General features: G+C 42.5%; 1 protein-coding gene across 1 annotated transcript in view; it reads left to right on the top strand.

Annotated features, from left to right (window-relative positions):
* LOC139729863 (uncharacterized) overlaps window positions 1-22,271 on the top strand; it is a 36,862-nt gene extending 14,591 nt beyond the window's left edge. Inside the window, exons 4-21 of the mRNA XM_071640786.1 lie at window positions 2,798-3,395; window positions 5,084-5,626; window positions 6,124-6,325; window positions 7,154-7,325; window positions 9,288-9,578; window positions 10,276-10,494; window positions 11,195-11,385; window positions 12,427-12,568; window positions 12,902-13,852; window positions 14,862-14,999; window positions 15,822-15,915; window positions 16,366-16,580; window positions 17,363-17,506; window positions 17,853-17,987; window positions 18,867-18,983; window positions 19,569-19,694; window positions 20,490-20,683; window positions 22,015-22,271. Coding sequence (XP_071496887.1) covers window positions 2,798-3,395; window positions 5,084-5,626; window positions 6,124-6,325; window positions 7,154-7,325; window positions 9,288-9,578; window positions 10,276-10,494; window positions 11,195-11,385; window positions 12,427-12,568; window positions 12,902-13,852; window positions 14,862-14,999; window positions 15,822-15,915; window positions 16,366-16,580; window positions 17,363-17,506; window positions 17,853-17,987; window positions 18,867-18,983; window positions 19,569-19,694; window positions 20,490-20,683; window positions 22,015-22,132 — 4,590 coding nt within the window. The 3' untranslated portion in view covers window positions 22,133-22,271. The remainder of the gene's footprint in view (window positions 1-2,797; window positions 3,396-5,083; window positions 5,627-6,123; window positions 6,326-7,153; window positions 7,326-9,287; window positions 9,579-10,275; window positions 10,495-11,194; window positions 11,386-12,426; window positions 12,569-12,901; window positions 13,853-14,861; window positions 15,000-15,821; window positions 15,916-16,365; window positions 16,581-17,362; window positions 17,507-17,852; window positions 17,988-18,866; window positions 18,984-19,568; window positions 19,695-20,489; window positions 20,684-22,014) is intronic.
* The last annotated feature ends 247 nt before the right edge of the window (window positions 22,272-22,518 follow it).

Here is a 22,518-nt window from a genome sequence, read left to right as displayed (position 1 = left end):
TTCTTCTGTTAATCGGGTACTCCGCTTAATCGGGTAAGAAACGCTTTGCCTGAGCCTACCCGATTATGCAGAGAGTACTGTATTAAAGGGAAGATAAAGCCTAAGAGCAATAAGGATTGAGTGGTAGCAACAACATTAGTAGAACACATCAGTGAAAGTTTGAGGAAAATCGGACAATCGGTACAAAAGTTATGAATTTTTTAAGTTTTGGTGTTGGAACCGCTGGATGAGGAGACTACTAGAGGCTATGACGTATGAGAGGACCACATGTCAAAGGAAATATAAAGGAAATTCAACAAAAATTCATTTTTCAAGCATTATGAAAGAGCACTTGACCGACCGCTTTCAGAAAGCAGGGGGAAGAATTGCTACCCTTAACATATGTCAGTATCAAGTTGATGGCATTTGTAATTTTCATGAAAAATGGATTTTTGTAGAATTTTCTTTATATTTTCTTTGTATAGTTGTCCACTCATACGTCATAACTTCTAGTAGTCTCCTCATCCAGCAGTTCCAACGCCAAAACTTTAAAAATTCATAACTTCTGCATCGATTGTCCGATTTTCTTCAAACTTTCAGTAATGCGTTCTACTAATGTTGCTGCTTTCACTCAATCCACATTGCTCTTAGGGTTTATCTTCCCTTTAATATTGAGAGATAAGGCGGTGAATTTGACTCCGCAGGCCAAATGAAGTCACATAATGTATATTAAAGGTATAATTTACCATTTGCAGATGAAACAAAAACTCAGCATTCATGCTTTAAAATAGTTCTGAAATGTGAGTTATGGATGGAAACAATCATTGTAAAAAATTTGAACCAGTATAATTGATGTTTAGTGTTGTTAAATATACAAAATGTAAACAATAATCATATTAAAAGTGTTTCCAGACTAAACCGTCTACAGTTATGGTTTCATGAGAAAAACAACGATATCTCGTTATATTTTAGGCTTTATTGCAAAAATTTGATATGGTAGGATGTTTTGTGATACAACTGACATATCCGTATGTATTAAAAGTGATATCCTGAACATTTTTTAAATCACTGTTCCCAAAGGTAAACAAGACCTTTAAAAAAAGCAACTTACTGTTCAGCATTATCATAAAGTGATTGCAGAATGTCACAAATTGCACATATGATGTGTAAGGTGCGTTATTCTACAGTGCATTGATGTCATCATAACCACAAAGTATTTGCATGCCTGTATGGGAGACAATGCTGTTGCAGTCAATTGCTGAAAATAAAGCTTTTAAAGGCACTCAGTCGTGGCGAGTGGTTTGTGCGGCACGGAGACGAACGCAACACGCTGCCTCCCCCATTCTGTATCAAATGTAGTGACCCCGAATGAGAATAGCGCTGGCTCAATGGGTCATCGAACAAAACGCGTAGGCTACAAGAGCGCTCTCTGTGCTTATCTCCTAACCCAAAATGGCTGTCCGAGCGAGCCACGTGAGCTTCCGAATGGACGCACACACTCAGTGCGCATGCGCATGAAGAGAGGCCAAAAGAGCCACGCGTCTTCTGGCCTCTCTACTCCAATCACCGCAGCTCGCGGTGACAATGTTTGTGTATGATGCGTACACACACATGCACACACACACACACATGTCTCAGTGGCAGCATTGTCCCACACGTTTATGGATATAGCACCGAGTCTGGCATCAAACTTCGGTCGTTCGGAGTTTACGTACCATTAGGGATGGTGATCGGCTGCCTTTAATAGTGAAAGAGAAGTTTTTGCATGTTACATGGTCTTTTATTATCTTTTGACACATAGCCAAGATCCAAGCACATGCACATGTGCAAATTCCTCAAAGTTCAAACACTTCAATGCACCGGCAGTGTTGGTTTGTGCAAATTAAGATCAAACACAGAGCTCTTGTGAAGGCAAATAATCAAGTGTTAGTTCCATGTGTCCTCTTGAGAAGGAAGGGTTCAGAAATGGGTTCTGCATGATGGTCAGAGCTCTTAGCTTTTGTGATACAACAGATAATATTCACACTCCTCTTTTCTACACGTCAGAGTCTGGGAGCTAGATGGATGCTAAATCTGTGGCATTGAGTTGTTAATGTTGCTGTATGAGATTGAGAGCTGGAGAGAACCTCACATAATGTTGTGACTTATCAAGTCATTGTTATGACTGTGTTAGAATTTAATGATGACTGTCAGTTGCACATGCTACAGTTTACAATCATAATCAGCATTTAAAAGTTGTCCTCATTATCATGTTGAGCAAAGCCAGAAGCTAATGCAAGTATTTTTTTATTTGATTTGATTTGATTTCTGAATTTTTCACAAAGTAAATACAACATGATGAATTTTCAATATTAACCAGACATTAGACAAAAAATGAAAATAATTATATACCAATCATAAAGTGTTATATTATATATACGTAGATTGCAGTCCTACATAACTATTGGAAATGGTTGATTATTCATTCAAATTATTAGAAACAAAATGCAGGAGACCGCCATCTTATAATGAAGAATCGTTAAAGCAGAAGCTTGATTTTCATGAAGGCCTTGTGATGGAGGAAGGATGCTGGCTTGTAGAATGTTCTGTGCGTAAACAACTCTTCCATCCAAAACAACCTAGTTTGATATGCCAGGAGGATACAAGCATTTGCACTCATATAACAGCATCATAAAGGTTCTCAGTTTCTCACAATGGTATATTTTTGATAGGGCCTGCCTGCTCATTCAGATCAAGTCCAAGTACCACATGAAGGTAAAATACTGTATATAGATTGTGTGATAAATGCACTCTCAATTTATTTTGGTTCTTTCCACAGCAATACCACTCCATGTCATCTCTTGATGAGACTCCTTCCAAAATACCAGCTGACTACATTGAACCTCAGGTCACCCCTCCATCAGTGAATGGAGGAGACCATCTACCACAGGCTGTTTCATCAGCAGAGGCAGTGAAGGAGGAACACAGCACTCCAGAGACAGGAGGCACAGCGTCAAGCCAGCCAGAGGGACAGCAGCAAGGCAGAAAAGTGGTGACCGTCACAAAGAGGCCAACATCGTTACTGGCACAGAACACAACGCTGGCCATTAGCAGCGCAATCGCCCACAAATACAAAGTCCCCCCTCCAGATGAAGTGCTCCAACCCAACAAGGAGCCCACGTTGTTCCGGAGCCCGGTCCAGGCCATTACCTCTTCCAAGGGGGGCAGGATTGCGGAGATGGAGGGACTTGAAACAAAGCAAAAACCAAAGAAGAAGAAGGGGAAGAAGAGTGCGAGGAAAAGTGCAATGACAACCAGGCTGATGTCGGATACCGACACAGAGCCGCCCAGTGATACGGAGCTGGCTGCCAACAGGAGACATGTGGGAGAAAGTAACAATAGGGTACCACCCTTAGCAACTACCAGGCAGTCTGAAGGTTGGTTACTCTTCCTCTAGGTAGAGCCTATTGTAAGAGCTGAAATTTTCGTGATGGTTTTGTTTCCATGAATTTCACACGTCTCCTTTGCACAGGGAAAATAACAACGCGTGAATAAAAGAAAAACACATGAAAACAACAATACATGAAAATATGTAATTTTTACAAAATCAAGCCATGCCAAAGCTGGACTGTGCGCAACTAGTAACTACTTTTGAGTTAGATTGCTGTGTGGCCCATTACGTAGCAATTTCTTGGGTACAACATGCTAGTACACGGTACTTCAAATGCAGAGCACACTATGAGTTTATGTTTGGGAAATCACCAAGTTGAAATATGCAGTACTAGTATTGTTGCTTGTTACTCTGTATTTATTTTCTGGAAGGTGAAGTAATGATTTATAGACCCTCACAGCAGTGAAATTAACTACACATGAAAATGTCTAACAAGTAGCAATTTACGAGACTTTCTGTTGGCAAAAATTTCAACTTGTACAGTACAGCTTCTGTGCATTCACCCCATTTATAACATTCTCAACACCTGGTTCGTTGAGTTTTACACATGGTAACATAACAGGCACGAAATATGTGTGCTTCCCAATCCCCTACTCCAGTTACCTTTCACCATTTTGCACTGTTTCCAACATCCATTTCAGAGACTCCAACTCTCCCGTCTTCGACGGGAGATCTCCCGCCGAAAACCCATTTTTGCAAAATCTCCCGTTCTCCCGTTTGAGATTTAATTTCTCCCACCCTGGCTCTTTGTCTCCCGTTGGAAAGGATTCCTTACTTACCAGGTATTTCTATCGTGTGTTGAAAAAATAAGCCTTAGCCAGGCTTAGGGCTTAGATAGCACAAGAGAGCATCTAGAACCCTAGGAACTTCGCGCTTCGCACACATCAAGTTGTCAGAGTCTCCCGTTTGCTAGGGGTTTCTAGCGGGAGAATCTCCAGATCAGAAGGTGCTTTGGGTTGGAGTCTCTGCCATTTAAATTGCTTTTTTCTTTCTTGATGACGAGACAGTCACAGGGTGGATTTTGCTTTCTTCCTCAGAATAATACTTCTCTGACTTCTGAACCGATTAACAGTGAACGTGTGTTACATACAGCAAATTTATGCATTTCACAAGCAATCTGTGTTTAGTAGAGGAGAGGGGAAAATATAGCAGGGGCCGATCTAGGAATTCCGTAATGGGGAGGCACCTTCGCAAAATTAAAGGGGGAAGGGGCGTGAGCACCCCCCCCCATTTTTTTGGTCTTATTTCTTTTGTTTTAACCAAAAATAAAGAGGGGGGACACGCCCAGTGTGCCCCCCTCTGGATTCGCCACTGTATAGGTATCTGCAATGAATGAATTCTTCTTTGATTGTAATTGATTGTAATTGATTGACACCTTTAGGGCACAGGGAATGACAAAATGGAAACTCACATGGGGCTATAGACCCACTTGCCCACTAGCCGCAAGAAATTGAAACTCACCGTCGGGCAAGTTACTTGACTGGACACTTTGCTGTTAAACCCTGTGCCCTTGCCTGAATTTCCATTCATGGAAGTATGAGGTATATGTTTTGGAATGTCCTGACCCATGTCACTCTGTGAAGGATAGATCACTAATACCCAGTACGGTATCAAGTTCTTAGATTCCATTGTGATGTCAGCATATTTTGTCTGCTTTCTATCTGTGTTGCACAGAGTCGATGAGTGACAAGGCGGATGCTGATCAGGTTGCCAGGAGTGATCAGGATTTCCAGCATGCTACCCCACCCAGCGGGAACAGCGTCTCAAACTTACCCTCGGAAGAGACGTCTGCGCAATCAAACGGACACCAAGGACCCTCACCAGAACCAAACCCACCATCAAATCCAGAATCACAGACCTCATCTGCACCCGTAACCACCCCATCCTCCTCCTCCTCCTCTTCCTCCTCCTCCAATGGGCCCACAACTCTGCCAAACCAACCACCAGCAGAGCCCTCATCTGGGTCTTTCCTGGGCTCCCTGTTTCCGTGGGGGAGGAGAGCGGCCGACAAGCCCTCCCCCAGCCCTCCGGCAGCCAATCAGCAAGAGGAAGCCCACAAGGGCGGGGCCACACAGGAAGCAGATCTCCATAGCGACAGCGTGGATTCAGGAGTGGATTTCGTGCCCGGTGCCAGCGGTGAGATGGGCACGCCAACAAATCGTGCGACCAGACCAGAGCCCCTCCTGTCCTCAACACCCAACCATGTTAACACAGTCGGTATGTTTGCCCATGTGCTAGTCTCTGCTCTTTTGCATGTAAAGAAACAGATTACCCGATACTCTTTATAATCTGGGATTTGGCAGCCTTTACTTATGGGGAAATTAATTTGCCTCGTCAGATCTGATGTAAATGAACTCACTTTCCTTAGTAGGTAATATCTTCATTAGAGTAGAGGCGGATCACACTGAAAGTTTTTCAAGCACAATGCGGCATTGAATATCACTGAAAAGATGTTAGTGATAGATTGAAGAATTCTTATCATGCAACTAGTCATGAAGTTGACAATCTATAGGCACAGAATGGTTGGGACAGGGGAAACTCAAAACAAAACAATAAACAGGCTCAGATTATAGTGTAACAGTCTTCTTGACTTCCTCATTTCGTCAACACAAATTCTTACTCTAAAACTCTTAACCTCTTCAGGAGGTTTCACCCATGATGCAAACCTTTAGCATTAAGTGTGATTCCGATGCTGCTTTTCTCTTTATTTTTAGCAGGGAGAGTAGATGAAGTTGTCCCGCAGCGAGACACCCAACAATTCAGTGCCCCAGCTTCAGCTGCAGAGAGCGTCCACCAGCAGTCTGCGGCTCCAGCTAGCTACAGTCCAGCCTTAGGGAGCAGAAGCAGTAGCACCAAGCCTGTGGATCTGGGGCGGCTGAGAACCACACAGCTGCCAAGGCCATCGTATCAGTCCAGGTAAGCGAGAAATTATGGAGGAAAAAGAAAAGGAGGAAGAAGAATGCAGTGAAACAACAACAACAACAAAAAAGGACACTTAAATTTTTGTTTATGAAGTTAACATGACATTTCATTGAACAGAATTATGTTTTATGCATGATATAACATCTGAAACAAGTAATTTCATTAATACTGTAAAACCAAAAATTTGGGGAGGCATGAAACTTTTGCGGATTCATGAGGAGCCAAGATTCATGAAAGTAATATGTGTGCAAAAGTGTTTGTCTACTCAATGCATTGAATGCCAGTAGCAATTCGCAGAAGTTTCATGCCACGAAGAAGACCGTAGGTTCCAATTCAGAAAAGTTTTGTGCTGCAAATGTTTCTGGTTTTACAGTGTCACGTTGTTGACATTGATCATCCAAGAGTAATTTCATGCTGATATTTAGTCTTGATCCTCATCCCGATGAAGACTTAATTTCGAGCATACTCGGGCAGGTGTCTATGGGGAACGAGTGTAGTAGCAAAATTAGCTCATCCTCAACGGGTAAAAAACATAGCTAGTTATGTTACAGTGCCATGAGCGTCACTTTTGATGAACTTCAGTGCTTTATAAGAGGCCACTATTATTATTATTATTATTATTACCATCATCATTATTATCATTATTATTATCATCATCATCATTGTTATTATTATTAGTGGTAGTAGTAGTATAATAGTTGCCCTCAATACAAGTTCTCCCACTGTCCACCAAGATTTTAATTGAGATGAGTAGCACAGCAGTGTATCCCCAGTCATATCCCAATGTGTAAACTCCAACTCCCCCCCCCCCCCCACTTTCAGATACCAGTTTGCCGAGGATGAGGATGAGGAGGGGGAGGACCTCCAGACGGTGCTGCGGGAGAAGGCCAAGCTGGAGGGGCAGCTGGAGATGCTGATGGCGGAGACGGAGACCGCCCTGCAGGCCCGCACCCAGCTCCAGAGCCAGGTGGCCATCCTCCAGGCCAAGCTCAAGGTCAGTGGTTGCCGTGGTAATGGAGGATGAGACACTCAGCTCATCAGGGCAGCGTTTCATGAAACTTGTCAGTCACTGATGACTGTTCTAAGTGACTGAAATCCTTTTGTATCTGATCAGCTGAGAGCAAATTTGTCTGTGAAAATCACTGACAAAACACTTGATGAAATCCCCCCCCCCCCCCCCCCCCCGATGCAAGACTTTTTGTGGCACAGTAGCACTGACATTGGTTTATGTGAATATGACTATTTGATATTTATAAAACGTAAAGTGAGTATAGATGATTACAATTGCTGCTAATCTTGATTCTTTTGAGGATATGTGGAAGAGAGAATGAAAAAGGTGGATATGTGGTGATGACAATGAAGTGATGACTAGTGCTTGATATTGTTCCAGTGATGATTGGGATGATGATGATAAAAGAAAAAAAGAGAGATGAGATGATGTAGTTTTTATGTGGTAAACTGTTGATGTGTAGGTGATATTGATGTGTCGTGGGGTAATGGCAAGAATGATATTAATAATGATGTTTCTGTACACTATAATGTGGAATGATAGTGCAGGTTTTGTATCTACATGTAGTTGCACCTTACAATGGGTGGTATATTACGGATTAACCATTATGGATTAACCATTCAGACATATACATGTGTGCGTAAGAAATGGACATAAACCTTCCAGTTGTATATAGTGATATTGGTGATTATTCTGTGTCACAGAAAACTCCATGAAAATCTCAGTTTTCCTCAATTCAGTGGATCAGTATTACCCAATTGAATTCTAAAATGGGTTATGATTATATCATTTTATTGTAAGATATTAAACAGCACTGCTAGTTGTTGAAACCTTACATTCTCATTTTGCTTCAAAAAGGATAGTTCAAATGTTTTAGGGATGTCCTAAAAGTGTCTTTCATGGAAAGGTAGTGAGCTACAACATGGCAGCTTTAGTGGTATGATGTGACATCTGAGCAGAGTGTAATATACAAATAATTTATGAGTTGTGAGTGCATTAGGGCACGAATATCGCATGAGGCGCGAGATAAGCCACTGGTCTATTCAACAAGGTGAGTAGCGCCGCATTGAATAGACCAGTGGCGAATCTCGCGCCGAGTGCGATATTACGTGCCCCAATGCACAAACAAAATCATAAATTATTAGTTTCATACAACACCTTGTCCACAATCACAGTACTAAATTAGTGACCGCCAACTCAGGAAGGCCCAAAAATAAATGTAACAATTAGGCCGAGAAATGTAAACCACCCAATGTACTGCTTTCAAACACTCGTCATGATTCGACCTCACAGTCACAGGAATCACAAACTCTGCAGGGTCTATACCCATTCTACACTAACGTTAGATCGAGTTAGGCCTGACTGTTAGGCCGATCTGAGATGTCGGTAGATCTAGTAACGCTAGTAGGTCTAGACTTTGTCTATTTCCGAAAATGATTTTGTATAAAAACACAGAAAAGTAATCAAATTACGGTTTCTCAACTTGAAATGAAGTCTTGATTTTGGGATCACTGTAGTCCACGTAGCAGATCAGAGTCAAAAGTAAAACACAGCCGTAGGTAAGGCCGCAATACATGCAACTAGCTAGGTAAAGTAGCTGCGCGTACACGTTAACGTTAACGTTGCAGTACTCCGCCGCGCCTGGTCTGTGAGACTTATTGGCAGCGCAGCCGGCCAGCAGGTAGTTTGCTGGCGCATTTTATGGTGCTTTGCTAGTGTGAGCGGCCAGCCTTGCATTAGTAGCCCCCTGCGAAGCCGTGCTATAGTACCTTCGGGCCGTGCAATAGGCCCATGCCAGGGGCGTATTGCATGGCTGTCACTCTCAATGAGTTTGATAGGTATTTTCTATTGAATGTCATGTGACATGTTCTTGGCCAATCACAATTCGACATCATTCTAAGGTGTTGTATAATGAAGAATAAATGTTGTTACTCTCAATCCATCCAGGCCCAGGGCTCGGGCGGGGACGGGGGCTCCGCCCAGAACCGGTCGGCCCTGGAGGCGGACATCGCCTCCCTGAAGCGGCACCGTACCCAGCTGGAGGAGGCCCTGGCCAAGCTGCAAGGGGGGCTGGAGGCCAAGGAGGCGGAGCTGGACGCCCTGCACCGGGAGCTGCACTCCTCAGAGCTGGCCAACCAGCGGCTGCAGGCCAGGCTGGAGGAGGTGCGGGGGGAGATCGTCGGCAAGGAGACCACCATCTCCCTCCTGGAGGAGAAGATGAGTGCCATGCAGGAACAGGTGAAGAGATTAACATCATATGGTCGAATCTTCATGCTTGCCCATACCTTCTAGCTTGCTATGGCAGATAGATTACTGCCAAATCAGGACACCGTTTCATAAAAGATGTTAGGATAGCAGCTCTTGCTGGAATCTTCCAATCTAACAGCCATTTAGGAAGCTGGATTCTTGTTTCCATGACAATTGCTATTCCAGCCAGAATTGCTATCGTATCAACCTTTTTTATGAAATGAGGCCCTGGTCCATAGAGTACTGAAATGTGATATCATAGCCATACATCACCATGGAAACTGGGTTTCACAACCTTACCTGGCCTGAATGTCTGTGAACCCATGAACACCATTGTTGCTAACCATGCTAGCACCTGGTTCAATCCCAAGCTATAACAAAAGACTGTGACATTGTCTCTTCGATGCTCCGTTCTGCCTTTCATGTACAGATTGTACTGCATTTTGATGAACCTATTAGAAAGTAATCTTGGGTATTTCAGCAAACCTGTATGGATTAACTACACCCATTGTTTATCCAGACTTAAAGATACTTTTTTTAGACTTGTCAAAACTGCAATTAAAGATGAGTTCCTTTGAAATTGTACATTTCCACAAGTGGACACAAAAAAGATGCATCGCAATGTGAGCTATGTGATTTTTAATGCCAATTTGACTGTTTGTTTTTTTCTAAAAAATGTAATTGTCAGGTGCAAGAAGCCAAGACGGACCAGACCCTGTCTGCTTCGGCCCTGTCCTCGCTCCAGACGGATGTGGAGTCCCTCACCAAGGCCAGGGACTGGTTCCAGGAACAGCTCGGCTTCGCCCAGGACGTGAGGAACCAACTGCAGTCAGAGCTGCTGGCCTCTCAGACGAAGGCTGCTTCCCAGGCGTCCTCCATTGAAACCCTGAAGACTGAAAATACAAAGGTGAGTTTTGATCATGTGACCAAGTACTGGCTTGTTTGAGTTATTTTAAAGTGGGTTCAAGCATGTAGCCAATCAGAAGTATTGGAATGAGTCACTTGTGCACACTTTATCATTACGCTGATGCACGGTAATGCAAAAAGTGCACAACGGCAAATCATAATGCTCTCTCACTGACGTCATAATGTATATCAGCAGCACTCACTCAATCAGTTTGGTAGTGTAAACAATTTTTAAGTTCTTGTTCAGTGTATTTAGCTCTTGAGCAAGTTCTACATGTAACTGACGGGCATTCACGAGTAAAGGTAAATGAAAAATAGTCATGGACCCATTTTTTTAAAACGAGTAATGCACAGTTTAAACATCATGTTAGTTGAGATTTCATTTGGCACACACTCAGGTAGTGACAATGTCATGCAACATGCACTTGGCTCAATTGATAAAATGGATGATGAGTCCAATATATCCCCTTTCCCCACTCTCCTAGGCTCTCCCCTTCCTTGTCTTGTTCCACCTGTACTATGTTTATTAAGCAGCAATTGACAACAAGCTCTTATTTGTACTTCTTGCAGCTGTAAATTGTCTAGCTGTTTGCAGCTATTGCTGAACGCCGTTCCGCTCCCTTTCCAGTTTTCATCAATAGCAAGATGTATCTAACATCCCTCCTATCTCTCACCCTCCCTTCTTTTCCTCTGGCCGACAGATCAAGCAGCAGCTGACGGATTCCCGGCAGCAGGCCCTGCAGGAGAAGGAGCAGATCGCCAAGCACCTGGAGACCATCGAGGCCGACATCGTGACGCGGGAGGCCACCTTCTCGGCCATGCAGCGGGAGAAGACGGCCGTCCAACAGGCCGTCTTCGAGCAGATGGACCAGATAGAGGAGGAAAAGTACAGGTGTGGTAAAGTCAAATATGATAAAATATTGACCAGCCTTGAAATGCGTATGTGCTCACTATTAACATGGTTCATTTTGGGGGTTAATCTACAAATTAACAACATGTGAAAGTATTGCCAGCTGTAACTAAAATGTACTGAATTTCAGAATCCAAGCTGGGAAATCACCAAGATTTCTCCTGAAAAGAGATGATACTAATTTTCATTCCATCACTATGGTTCTTGATGTCACATTCAATCCTCATGAAATTGTCTTGCAAATCCCAGTTCACAAAATATTATACGTGTACTGGAAAAATGAGCAAAGAAATTGAATCTGTGCTCATTTTTCCACTTATAGATTATATTCATTTCTGGTCAGTTTCCTTCTGCTTACATTTGTTAAAATATGATACTCTCAAAATATCCTTCTTATACAGTGTATAGTCCACTGAGAAAGCAGAACATCAGTTAGGCAAGTTTATGAATTATTGCCCTCTTTTACTAATGATATATTGCCTGAGCTGTAAACATTGCATGAATCAAAAGTATGTTTCCAGGGAGGGTGACATTTTCTAATATCCCCCCAAACTATGGCTTCCTCAAAGCATATGTCACCTAAGACTAAGGGTGTTGCTTCTCTGAAAATTTAGTGATGCTAAAAACATGCAAATGAAGGGATGATACTGCCTGTCTAACTTTCACCGTGGCAGTATTCTGCCATGATTGTGTCTAAGAAGATCAGAAAGAAAAAATGGCAGGCTTGTTAGAAAACAGTACCAGGTAGTCGCATTACATTGGACATATGACTTTGCCAAAATATCTCACAAACAAAGCTTTACAATCTGGCCAGATTGTGTATATTTTGCTGTCCCAGTATAGCTAGGAAAACTGTGGATGGAATAACAGTTCTTTGAGTGCCTCTGTTTCAGTGTTTTCCTAGTTCACACAATGCAATTATTAAATTAAATTGAGGAATCTTATGCCAGAGTCGTAACAACACATGCATGTTTGGGGTGAATTCAGTGTAATCAAAGGGGGTTTCTCTCTTTATCCATCCAGACTTGCTGGTCTGGTGGCGTCTGCCTCTGAGCTGGAGAGGCAGCTGGAGGTGGCGCGGCAGGAGCTTGAAGCCAAGCATGCTGCCCTCGTTGGCCTGGAGAAGGAGAAGAGAGAACTTGTCAAAGGACTCGCCCTCGCAGAGGTGAGATGGTCATTCTAAAAAAAATCAAAGCTGCAGAGAAGTCTTGTGTATGATATGTTTGACTTGAAGATTTATTGTGAGAATGACAAGGTGTTGCATTGATATTGCAGCTCTAATAGAGGAGGTAGATGGGTAGATAATTAATGCATATAGATAATAAACTTCCACATTCTGGTAGAATTACGTATTGCACACAATTCTTGCACACAAGAAGAAAGGTAAAGAATGTAGATATGTCCATGGAGAACAACATGCAACCAGTATTTATTCATGTGAAAGGGCAAAGATGGGGCTATAAGGGTATCAAATTATTATTATGTGTTTTTGTTACAGGAAGCTCTGAAGGCCAGAGATACTGAAATGGAAGCCTTGCAGGTCAAGTGCAATAATGTGGAGGAGAAGCTACGTGAGGAGCAGGGCAAATCGACCGGCCAGGATGAGGAAGTGCGCCAGCTCCGGTCGGACAGGGCCGCCCTGGAGGCTGCCCTGGCCAGCGCCAACGAGGAGAAGCGCACGTTCGACGAGTCCCTGCAGAAGCTGCGTGGCGACCTCGGTAGGGTGGAGGCGGGCTTCAAGCAGATGCGGCATGAGCTGGGCGCGAAGACGGCGCAGCTTGAGGAGACGCAGATGGAGGGGCAGCAGCTGAAGGAACAACTAAAGACAGCGAAGAAGCAGGTGGACGCGCAGCAACGAAACCTTGAGGCCTCCATCGCCGCCATCGGCAACAAGGACGGCCTCATTGAGGAGCTCGTCAGCTACAAGGAGCAGCTGGAGGCAGAGATCAATGCCCTGAAGAGGGACGCACAGACGGCTCGCAGCTCACAGGACAGCGCCCAGCAGGCCAACACAGGGCTCCAGACGGAACTCGCCAAGGCCAGGGAGGGCTTCCAGATGCTGGAACAGCAGCTCCAGGGCGCCCTGGCCGAGAACGCCAACCTCCACGGTCAGCTAGAGTCGCTGTCCGAGGACCAGAAGCAGCTGACGGGCCTGATGGACGAGAACGCAGCGCTGCGCCAGAGGGTAGCCGACTCACAGAGCTCCATGCACAGGGAGCTCGCGGAGCAGAGGGCCAACGTCCTGAGGCTCGGCTCAGACCTCAGCAGCACCCAAAAAGAGCTGAAGGAAAAGGAACGGCAGTACGAGGCCAACATAGCAGCCCTGACCAGACAACTCGAGGACGCTTCAGTTGCCAAGAACCATGTGGAAAAAGAACTCATAGAAAAGACGGCTGCTGCAGCCCAAATGAGCAAAGATGAACAGGAAAGGCTGTTTGGGGAATTGCAGGTGTGTTTTCTTAGCTAAGAAGCAGCATCCCAATAAAAAAAAATCACTCAAACTTTATTTGTGGACAGACATCATTAGTTTTGTAATGAAATTGTAAAAGATTTGTGGCAGGCACAACTGTAATCACCATTGCCAGCAACTTTTTGAAGTTGAATGCAACATTGCTGCCAATATTTAGTAAATCCATCTAGAAAATATACATTGTTCATATTTGTACTGTAATGAGTGATGTTCTACTTGGTTTATGGTAGTTTTCATAAATATGCAATCTATTTTACCATGATATGGACAGGTCAAGTAGAAATTTGAGACGGTTTCCAGAGGTGTTGCAAGAAAATTGCAATGCCCTCTTTTAGTTGAACTTTAACTAAAATCGGGCAGCAGGGTGAAATATGTTAAATACATTTTAAAACAGTTGTCTCTTAAATGAAAACAAAGCCCAAATATAGGTGTGGATTGAGTGAAAGTAGCAATATTAGTAGAACACATCAGTGAAAATTTGAGGGAAATCGGACAATCAATGCAAAAGTTATGAATCGTTACAGTTTTGATGTCGTCGTGCTTGGATAAAAAGACTACACTGAAGTTCATGATGTCACTTTGGACAATATAGAGAAAATGTAAGGAGAATTCCGCAAAATTTCATTTTTAATGAAAAGTACTCATTCCATCTGCTTGTTACTGATAACCCGTTGAGGATAGGCTGATTTTGCTACAACACGCATTTCCCATAGACACTTGTCCGAGAATATTTGGTACTCATCTTTAACAGGTTAAGGGTAATAGTTTTTCCCCACTTTTTGACGGACGTAAGCCAGTGCTCTGTCATTATGATAGAAAAGTGAAAATATGTTGAATTTTCTTTATATTGATAATCACTCAATCCAGATTTATATTTGGGCTTTGGTTTCCTTTGAGAATGTTGAAGAAAAAAAACAAGAACAAATGCCAAGAGAGCTATGTAATACTAGCCTCTCATCAAGCCGCTCTGTTTGTGTCCCCACTGAAGGCTGTGAAGCAAGAGGCCAACTCCCTGCGATCCGTGAAGGGCCGACTGGAGAACGACGTCCAGCATCTGAGGAGGAACATGGAGGAGGACACCGAGGCCTACAGGAGGAGGATTGGGGAACTGGAGGCAGAATTACAGGTATGTGTCACAACTCGATGCTTATGGGGTTTGTGTCCTGATAAGACCGTGGAGAGATTCTAATTGGGTAGCTCTCAGAGATGTGACATTCAAAGACTTCATTGTATAAGTCGGTTTAATTATATCACAAATGAAGGTGGTGGTGCTGTTGTTATTATGATAAAGATGATGACAGTTATTGCTATTATTGTTATTATTCCTTCCATAATCTATCTGATATCTATGTTGTAGCTTCAGCCATTTTCGTTTGTCCATCAAGTTGACTGGAAGCAGTATTGTTGACATGTTATTGGCAAGGTTTGTCGTATATGTGTGTATGTGGAAATATAGAGTAGTGAAGAGATGTCCTTTACTCATTATACTGATATTGCCAGTCTTAGGGGTGAGAGTTTTCAGGTATAATATTTGAGAGGTTCATATTTAGAGCTCAGAAAGGGCGAAATCTGTTCCTTTTGTTATGAACAGATATGAAGTATGCCCTCACAGTCATTTTGTTTTCTTATTTGTATAATTTAGTTAGGCAGCTCACCTTTGTCTGTCTGTCTGTCTGTCTGTCTGCTTGTTTGCTTGTTTGCTTGTTGTTGTTTTTTATAGGGGATGGAGAAGAAAAGGAGAATTTTTTCATTAAAAAAAAAATGTTTGATGGGCCACTTTGTCTGTTTTGTTTTGTTTCGTATGTGTGCATGTGTAGTGGTTGTAGTAGCTGTAATTGACAAATTCTCTCATTGTGGTCCAAAAATCACTTCAGCTTTTCTGTTTCTTGAGCCAACGGTACTGTTACTCCTTTACCTCATGAGCAAAACATTTTGACACCTTTCAAAGGACCTAAAAAAGATATTGGAGCAGCAGAAGAGGAAAGAGCAGCGCAACCGAACCTTGGCCCTGGACCTTGAGAGGGAAAGAGGCAGGCTGGCAGGTGGGTGATTTTTTTTTTGGTCTTCTTCTTTAAAAAAAAGTAAAAATTTCAGGCCAGCTAACCCAAGGACAGTTACAACTTGTACTGCCAGATACTGATTACTACTAGTTACAACTTTCACTACTGATGTAGATGATGATCTAGATTTGGACACTTTTCTATCATGGCTTAAATTGAATCACAGCTTAGATACCTTAAAACCTTGGTATGAATGTAACTCTTGTTGAATTCAGTTGTTTCTAGTACAGACATAGGATACCAGGAGGATTGCCTTTCTAGCTCTTTTCCTTATTTAAACCTCCAGAAACCACGAGAAGTCACATTAGCCTCTATAAAATGTATGACAGTGAACAGCTGTATGGCAGAGTCCCAGTGAATGGACTCGTGGTAAAGCTGCACAACTGCACACATCTTTGAGTAAAGAAACTGGTGAATATTTCCTTTTATCAGGTGTGCATCAGAGTCACACGGCTCTCAAACAACACACGGGCATGCTTGAAAGCGCCCTCGCTCAGCGGGAGTCGGCGGTGGCCGAGCTCTCCAGCCAGCTGACCAGCAGTGCCCAGGACAGAGCGGACGAGAACCACCGCCTCCAGAGGCTCGTCCACGAGTTGGGGGCTGCCCTGGAGAAGGAGAGGCAGGCGTCCGCCGACGTCAAAACGCAGGTGAGGGACTGACTGTTTTGGTTGGCCAAGTCACGTGCTGGTCCTGGAAATTTGGACTTGTCTTGTTCTTTCTTTCCTTCACATTTGTGTGGATTCAAATCAGTATTGGTAGTTTTGTTTCCATTGATGTAATTCTGTATGTCTGATAAACATCAAGTCTCTAATTCTTATAGAACATCTCTGTGAGATTATAACTCTGCTTTATGTGCGTGTAGTGTGCACAAATTGCTATTTTGTTGTAATACAGCTGGCTTTATGGCCATGGCATAGCGTTGCTATGTGTGTTCTCCAGGTGATCTTGCATTTTAAACAAAATCTGAAATGTTTCGAGGTTACTACAATTGCAATGATTCACAAATGTGTATTGACAAAGTGTGTCCCTTTATCATTTTGTTTGACATAATTGGAGTTGATTCTACTGTTCCAAAAATCTTTCATTCATTAGTACCAACAGTGCATCATTTTTCTTATCTAAAAAAAAAGAAGAAGCTGAAGATACACACAATGACACATTAAAAAAGAACCAAAGCATCTGTAATATGTGATGTGAAGTTTGTACCCTGATATAGAATCCTGCTTGTGCAAGATGCTGTTACATACATGGGTCTAGGGTAATTACCCCCTGGGCAATTACCCCAGACCCTTCCCCTGACCCTAACCCTAGTCTGTACTCTAACCTTATCACTAACCAGCAATTAGCCAGAGGGTAATTGTAGTGATATGATATACATGTATGTGCTGTTGTATATAATATATCTATATCCGATGTTCACCTTCTGCAGCTGGCCAATGAGAAAGGAGAGACGAGCAGGTTGCGTCAGGAGCTGCAGTCCGCTGGGATGGAGGTGGACGAGGTCAAAGGTGGCATGCAGAGGAAAGACAGCCAAGTTCAGACACTCAGCGCAGAACTGGGGAGATTACAACAGGTATTAAATCATATTTTGTGCAGTGGAGTGAAAGTGTCTTTTTTGTCGGGTGTAAGAAATCCGGACCAACTGTAATGATAAAGTCATCACAAGTTGGCAAATTGTTTATTAGAATCGCACAACACACGCACTTGCTTTGTAATATATTTTAAAGATGTGATGTATGAGGGTTTTATGGCACGTCAGTTTTCTGTCTCGGGGAAGGGCTGTAATTAATTGGAAAGTTACTTTTGACTACAAAAATTCTCAAAGTTAATGATGGTTGTGTGATAGGGGCAAGAGACATTATTCAGAGTGGTTGCACAAAATTATGTAGTCATGTATATATATTTTATGTACTGTGTAGAATGAGGTGGACCAGAAGGAAGCACTTGAGGCAATGAAGCGAGAGCTGGAGGCCAGCAAGGCCCACATGGAAAGACTCAAGAGGCACCTGCAGGACAAAGATGCCCAAAGTCCAGTCCTGGAGGACCAGATGAAGGTAGGCTTCAGGTCCCAATGAAGGTACAATAGAGGTCTGGGATGAAGATGGGATAGGTCCAGATAAAGGTAGGGTTGAGGTCTGGATGAAGGTACCATAAAGGCCTAGGTGAAGGTAGGCTTCAGGTCCCAATGAAGGTACAATAAAGGTCCAAATGATAGTAGAGTTGAGATCTGGATGAAGACAGAGTAGAGTTCTGGATTAAAAGTTAGGAAAGAGGTCTAGATGAAGTAGGGTTGAAGATCAGATGAAGGTACGGTAGAGATCCAAATGATGGTACCGTTAAGATCTGGATGAATGCAGAATAAGTTCTGGATGGAGTTAGGGTAGAGGTCTAGATGAAGTACACTGTAGGGTTGAGGTCCAGGTGAAAATATTGTTGAGGTCTGTATGAAGGTAGGGTTGAAGTTTGGATGGAAGTAGGATTGAGGTCTAGATAAAGGTAGTCTTAAGGCCCAGATGAAGGTAGGCTAGCGGTCCAGATGAAGGTGTGATAAAGGTCCAAATGATGGTAGAGTTTAGGTGTGGATTAAGATGGTGTAGAGACATTGATGAAGGTAGGGTGGAGGTCAGGATGAAGTTAGGATAGAGGATAGAGGTCTAGATGAAATATGGTTGAGCTTCAGATGAAGGTAGAGTTGAGGTCTATATGAAGATGAGGTTAGAGTCCAGCTGAAGGCAGGGTTGAAGTCGAGAGGAAGGTAGGGTGGAAGTTTGGATGAAGGTAGAGTAGAGGTCTAGATAAGTTTGGGTGAGGTCTAGATGAAGGGAGGGCTGAGTTCCAGATAGATGTGACTTTTAGTCTGTAACAGCAGAACACGGTTTGTGTGCGAGGGTATTGTTAAATGACACCATTTTCTCTTGGTCAAATATTTGCAGACGCTGGCCTGGCAGAGTGAGCAGAAGGCAAGGGAGGCAGAGTCACTGCGAGAACAGCTGGACCTGGCCGAGAAGAGACAGCAGATAGAACTGGAAGGAGTTAAGTCCAGCCTGCAGGTGAGTACAAGTGTACTAGCATGCATACAAGGCTATACATCTCCACTCTGGGATTTAACCCTTGCATTCTCAACACTTCACAATGCCATAAGCATGGTAATTTTTACAGATTCCTGCAAGTTAACGTGTTGAAGACTAGTACCAAGTATACTCTGGCAGGTGTTTTACGGGAAACGTGTGTTATAACAAAATCTGTTCATCCTCAATGGGTTAAGACCACTTGCATTCACAATTGTCATAATTATCATGTTTGTGTGTGTAGTGCAAGTCATTTTCATTCCGTGTGAGATCAGTTAACAAATTAAAACAAAACAAATGACTTGCATGATAAGATTGGGGTATGTACTGTGCATACATATAGATACATGTTACATCTTTAAGATTATTTTGCCAGAGATTGTTCATTTTTGTGTCTAAGAAAGGAAAAAGAATAAAGAAATGGTCCCTTTTTTCAACTGCACTTTGGTTTCGTCAGATGACAAAATATTATGCTGCTAGAAACTGGCCTCTTGTGTATCTGTATAGATAGTAAAGACAACCACCGAAAAATGAGTCCCTTATATAAGTGAATTGTTGTATTGTCAGATGACAAACCAAGAGTTGGAAGGACTAAAGCGAGAGCTGGCGTCGACAAGGAAGGAGAAATTTGCCTACCAGGCCAAACTGAGCCAGCTTAAGTCTGCCCTGCAGGCGACCCTTCAACAGAACAAGGTCAGTTTAACCCTTCCATGAAACCTTTAACCCTGTGCATGCCACATTTATTTCTTGTCCATAGGTTCATGATCAAATTTGTACACATTTGACTCATTGCTACATAAAGGGTTAAATAGGCAGTGTTGCTGTTACACTGTGGTAATAACACAATATGGTTCCTGTTGGTTATCAATGAGTTAATCTGGTCTTTGCAACACTGCCATAATTATGGCAATGACGTATAGTCAGTCCACTGGGAGTCATTGTGATAATTTGGCGCTGCATGAATGCGTTTGGTTGCCATGTGACTGCCATGAATTTGTGCATTTAAGTGTGTGAATTATAGCACTAATCACAATGCCAAAATAAGGCATTTGGATGGAAAAGATAAGTGCACATGTGTGTGAAGTATAGCACTGTCACACTGCCAGAAGTAGGCATTTTGGTGGGAAAAGATTTGCTCAGTTGTAAAATTTGGATTGCCATGTGGATTGCACTATTTCATGAGTATTTAAAAGCATTCCTTACATCCTTAGTAGCTGTGAAAAAAAAAAGAAACAAAATATTATTCAGTTCAATTCAACTCAAATACTATAAGATGGATAGATGGCTGTTAGCATAGTGATGTATTCATTGTCAGTATTTCATCTTCATAGTTGTGTAATATTATATTTTTTACCTGATTTTTGACTAATTAGTCATAAACAGGCACTCTAAATGTGTCTGTTTGCATAGCAAGTATACAATCTTACGACCAACATCTTCACATTTACGTGTTTTAATGATTTTTTTTTTCTCTCTTTCTTGTGCCAGCTCTTGAAGGCTAAGCTGAAGTCCAAGAATAGGGTGGCCTCCACCCTGGGGAAGCAATCCCCTGGGGCGGGGGGACCCACCCAAGGGGAAGGGAAGGGTCTGGCAGAGGATATTGTGGTCCCTGAGATCGCGTACGACGTTGAATCGCTTCTCAACAGCGATGAAGTGGAAGGAGTGTCGGCCAGTCACAGCAGGTAGAATCTTTGCACTTATTTCAGTGAGATTTAGTCTGTTGTAGTGATTCTTTATATCTGTTTCCATTTTTGTTTCTTGTCCTGCATGGATTAGTTTTGGATGAAATGATTACATCGTCGCTATTCATACTTTGTCTATGAATGCAAATTCAGTGCTATTGATTATATGTGAGCAAGTCCTCAGCTTCATGTCAGGTTTCTGAAATAATTTGGTGTTTTTAAATAATGCTGTATATATGGCATGTTCCACAAGACATGCAGTGCCAGTTTCTTTATAATTAATGAGTTTATGTTGACTGTGTGCAAAATTTGACTGACTTGGGATACATTTTGGAATACCTGCAACACTTTAGAAAATGCTTGCACATCAGGCTCATGTGGGCGGCCCAATATGGAGAAGACATTCTAGCAGTAACAAACTTCTTTCGGCCAAACTCAGATCTGTTTTTTAAACATTGGATGTATGTACACCCAAGAGTACTAGTCTGGTCATCTAAGTAGTTTTAGCCTTTCTTTTCAATTCAATTCAGGGTTTTTTTTGTTGTTATTGTTGTTGTTTTTTGTTTTTAAAGAGCGTTAGACATTTCACTTTCTTTGGTGACAGAGAATAAGGTTTCATGAGCAAAACAAAGTAAACTGAGAGAAGACTATGAAATAATTGTGGAACCTTGTGGTAATTATACGTTGTCATGAAACCTGAAAGGTAAAATATAGTTCTGGTATGCCTGCAGAATTGTCAAATTTTGCTCCAAAATGTACACATATGCCTAAGAAATGTGTGGAATAACGCTGTAATAACAAGATATTCGTTGGGTAACGATGAAAATGCAAAATATTAACCAAAAAGGTTTGCCAGAGTCTCAATCTCAGAACGGGGTCAGGCTAACCCGTACTCAGGGACAACTTGGCCTAGCTTTGACGGCGGGGCCGATTTGTCCCTCTGGATTATACAGTGTTGTACACAACATGTATGCGCGCCCAAAGAACCTCTTTGGGTGCACATACAAAATGAGCATGCGCCTATGTATAAAATGTGGCGATCAATTGCGTGTTAATTGTCTGAAATAGGGCTGAGTTGTCCCCAAGACCGAGTTAGCCTGGATCTTTCTGGAATAAAAGTCAGTATACTGATCTCAAAATACTCCAAAACAACTCATCATCCCGGCAAATCACGTCAGCCAAGTAAGTTTCTTGGTAGACTCTTTTGATATACTGAAAGCAAATATGAAATGGTGCAAAACGGGTTCTCAAACCTTTACAAGAACTATGTTTTCACTTGAAGTGATGAAAATGAACAGTATTTAATCATCTTTTGCTCTCCTCCCATGCAGACCGCTGTATGCCATCCAGTCCTGCCTCCAGTCGATCAAGGACCAGATGGGGGCACTGGATGACCAGATGAAGGAACACACGGCGGCCGTCAACACATCCTCAGAGGCATGGAAGTAAGTATGGGGTCTGGAAGGGAGACTAGTCTGTCGTCCACTTTGGCCTATAGTGACAATTAGACGTTTCTCACACACAGCGACACAAACAAAGTAGAGAGCGAGGGGAAAAAGAGCAAGAGTGTTTGTTGACACTTTGACATTGGAACTTAATTCGATATCAGAATGTTGCTGTCACTTTCTAATCATTCTTCATGTTTATTATAGTCACTGGTCATTTTCTTGCTATTTTGTTATGTATGAATTGATATAGATGTCACATGAAAGGTTGTGATGAAACGGGATGCTTCATTTCATCCCCTTCTCCCATCTTTGTTTGTTTGCTTGTTTGTTTGTTTTGATTTTTTAGTGAATACATCTGTTGAAGGGGTGAGCCATTGTAGTTGGATT

Source organism: Diadema antillarum, unplaced genomic scaffold (assembly GCF_040938485.1).
Source record: "Diadema antillarum isolate AM-2024a unplaced genomic scaffold, OU_Dant_1.0 seq00000266_RagTag, whole genome shotgun sequence".
Taxonomy (NCBI): domain Eukaryota; kingdom Metazoa; phylum Echinodermata; class Echinoidea; order Diadematoida; family Diadematidae; genus Diadema; species Diadema antillarum.
The sequence above is the reverse complement of the archived record's forward strand: the minus strand, read 5'-3'. Positions and strand labels throughout refer to the sequence as shown.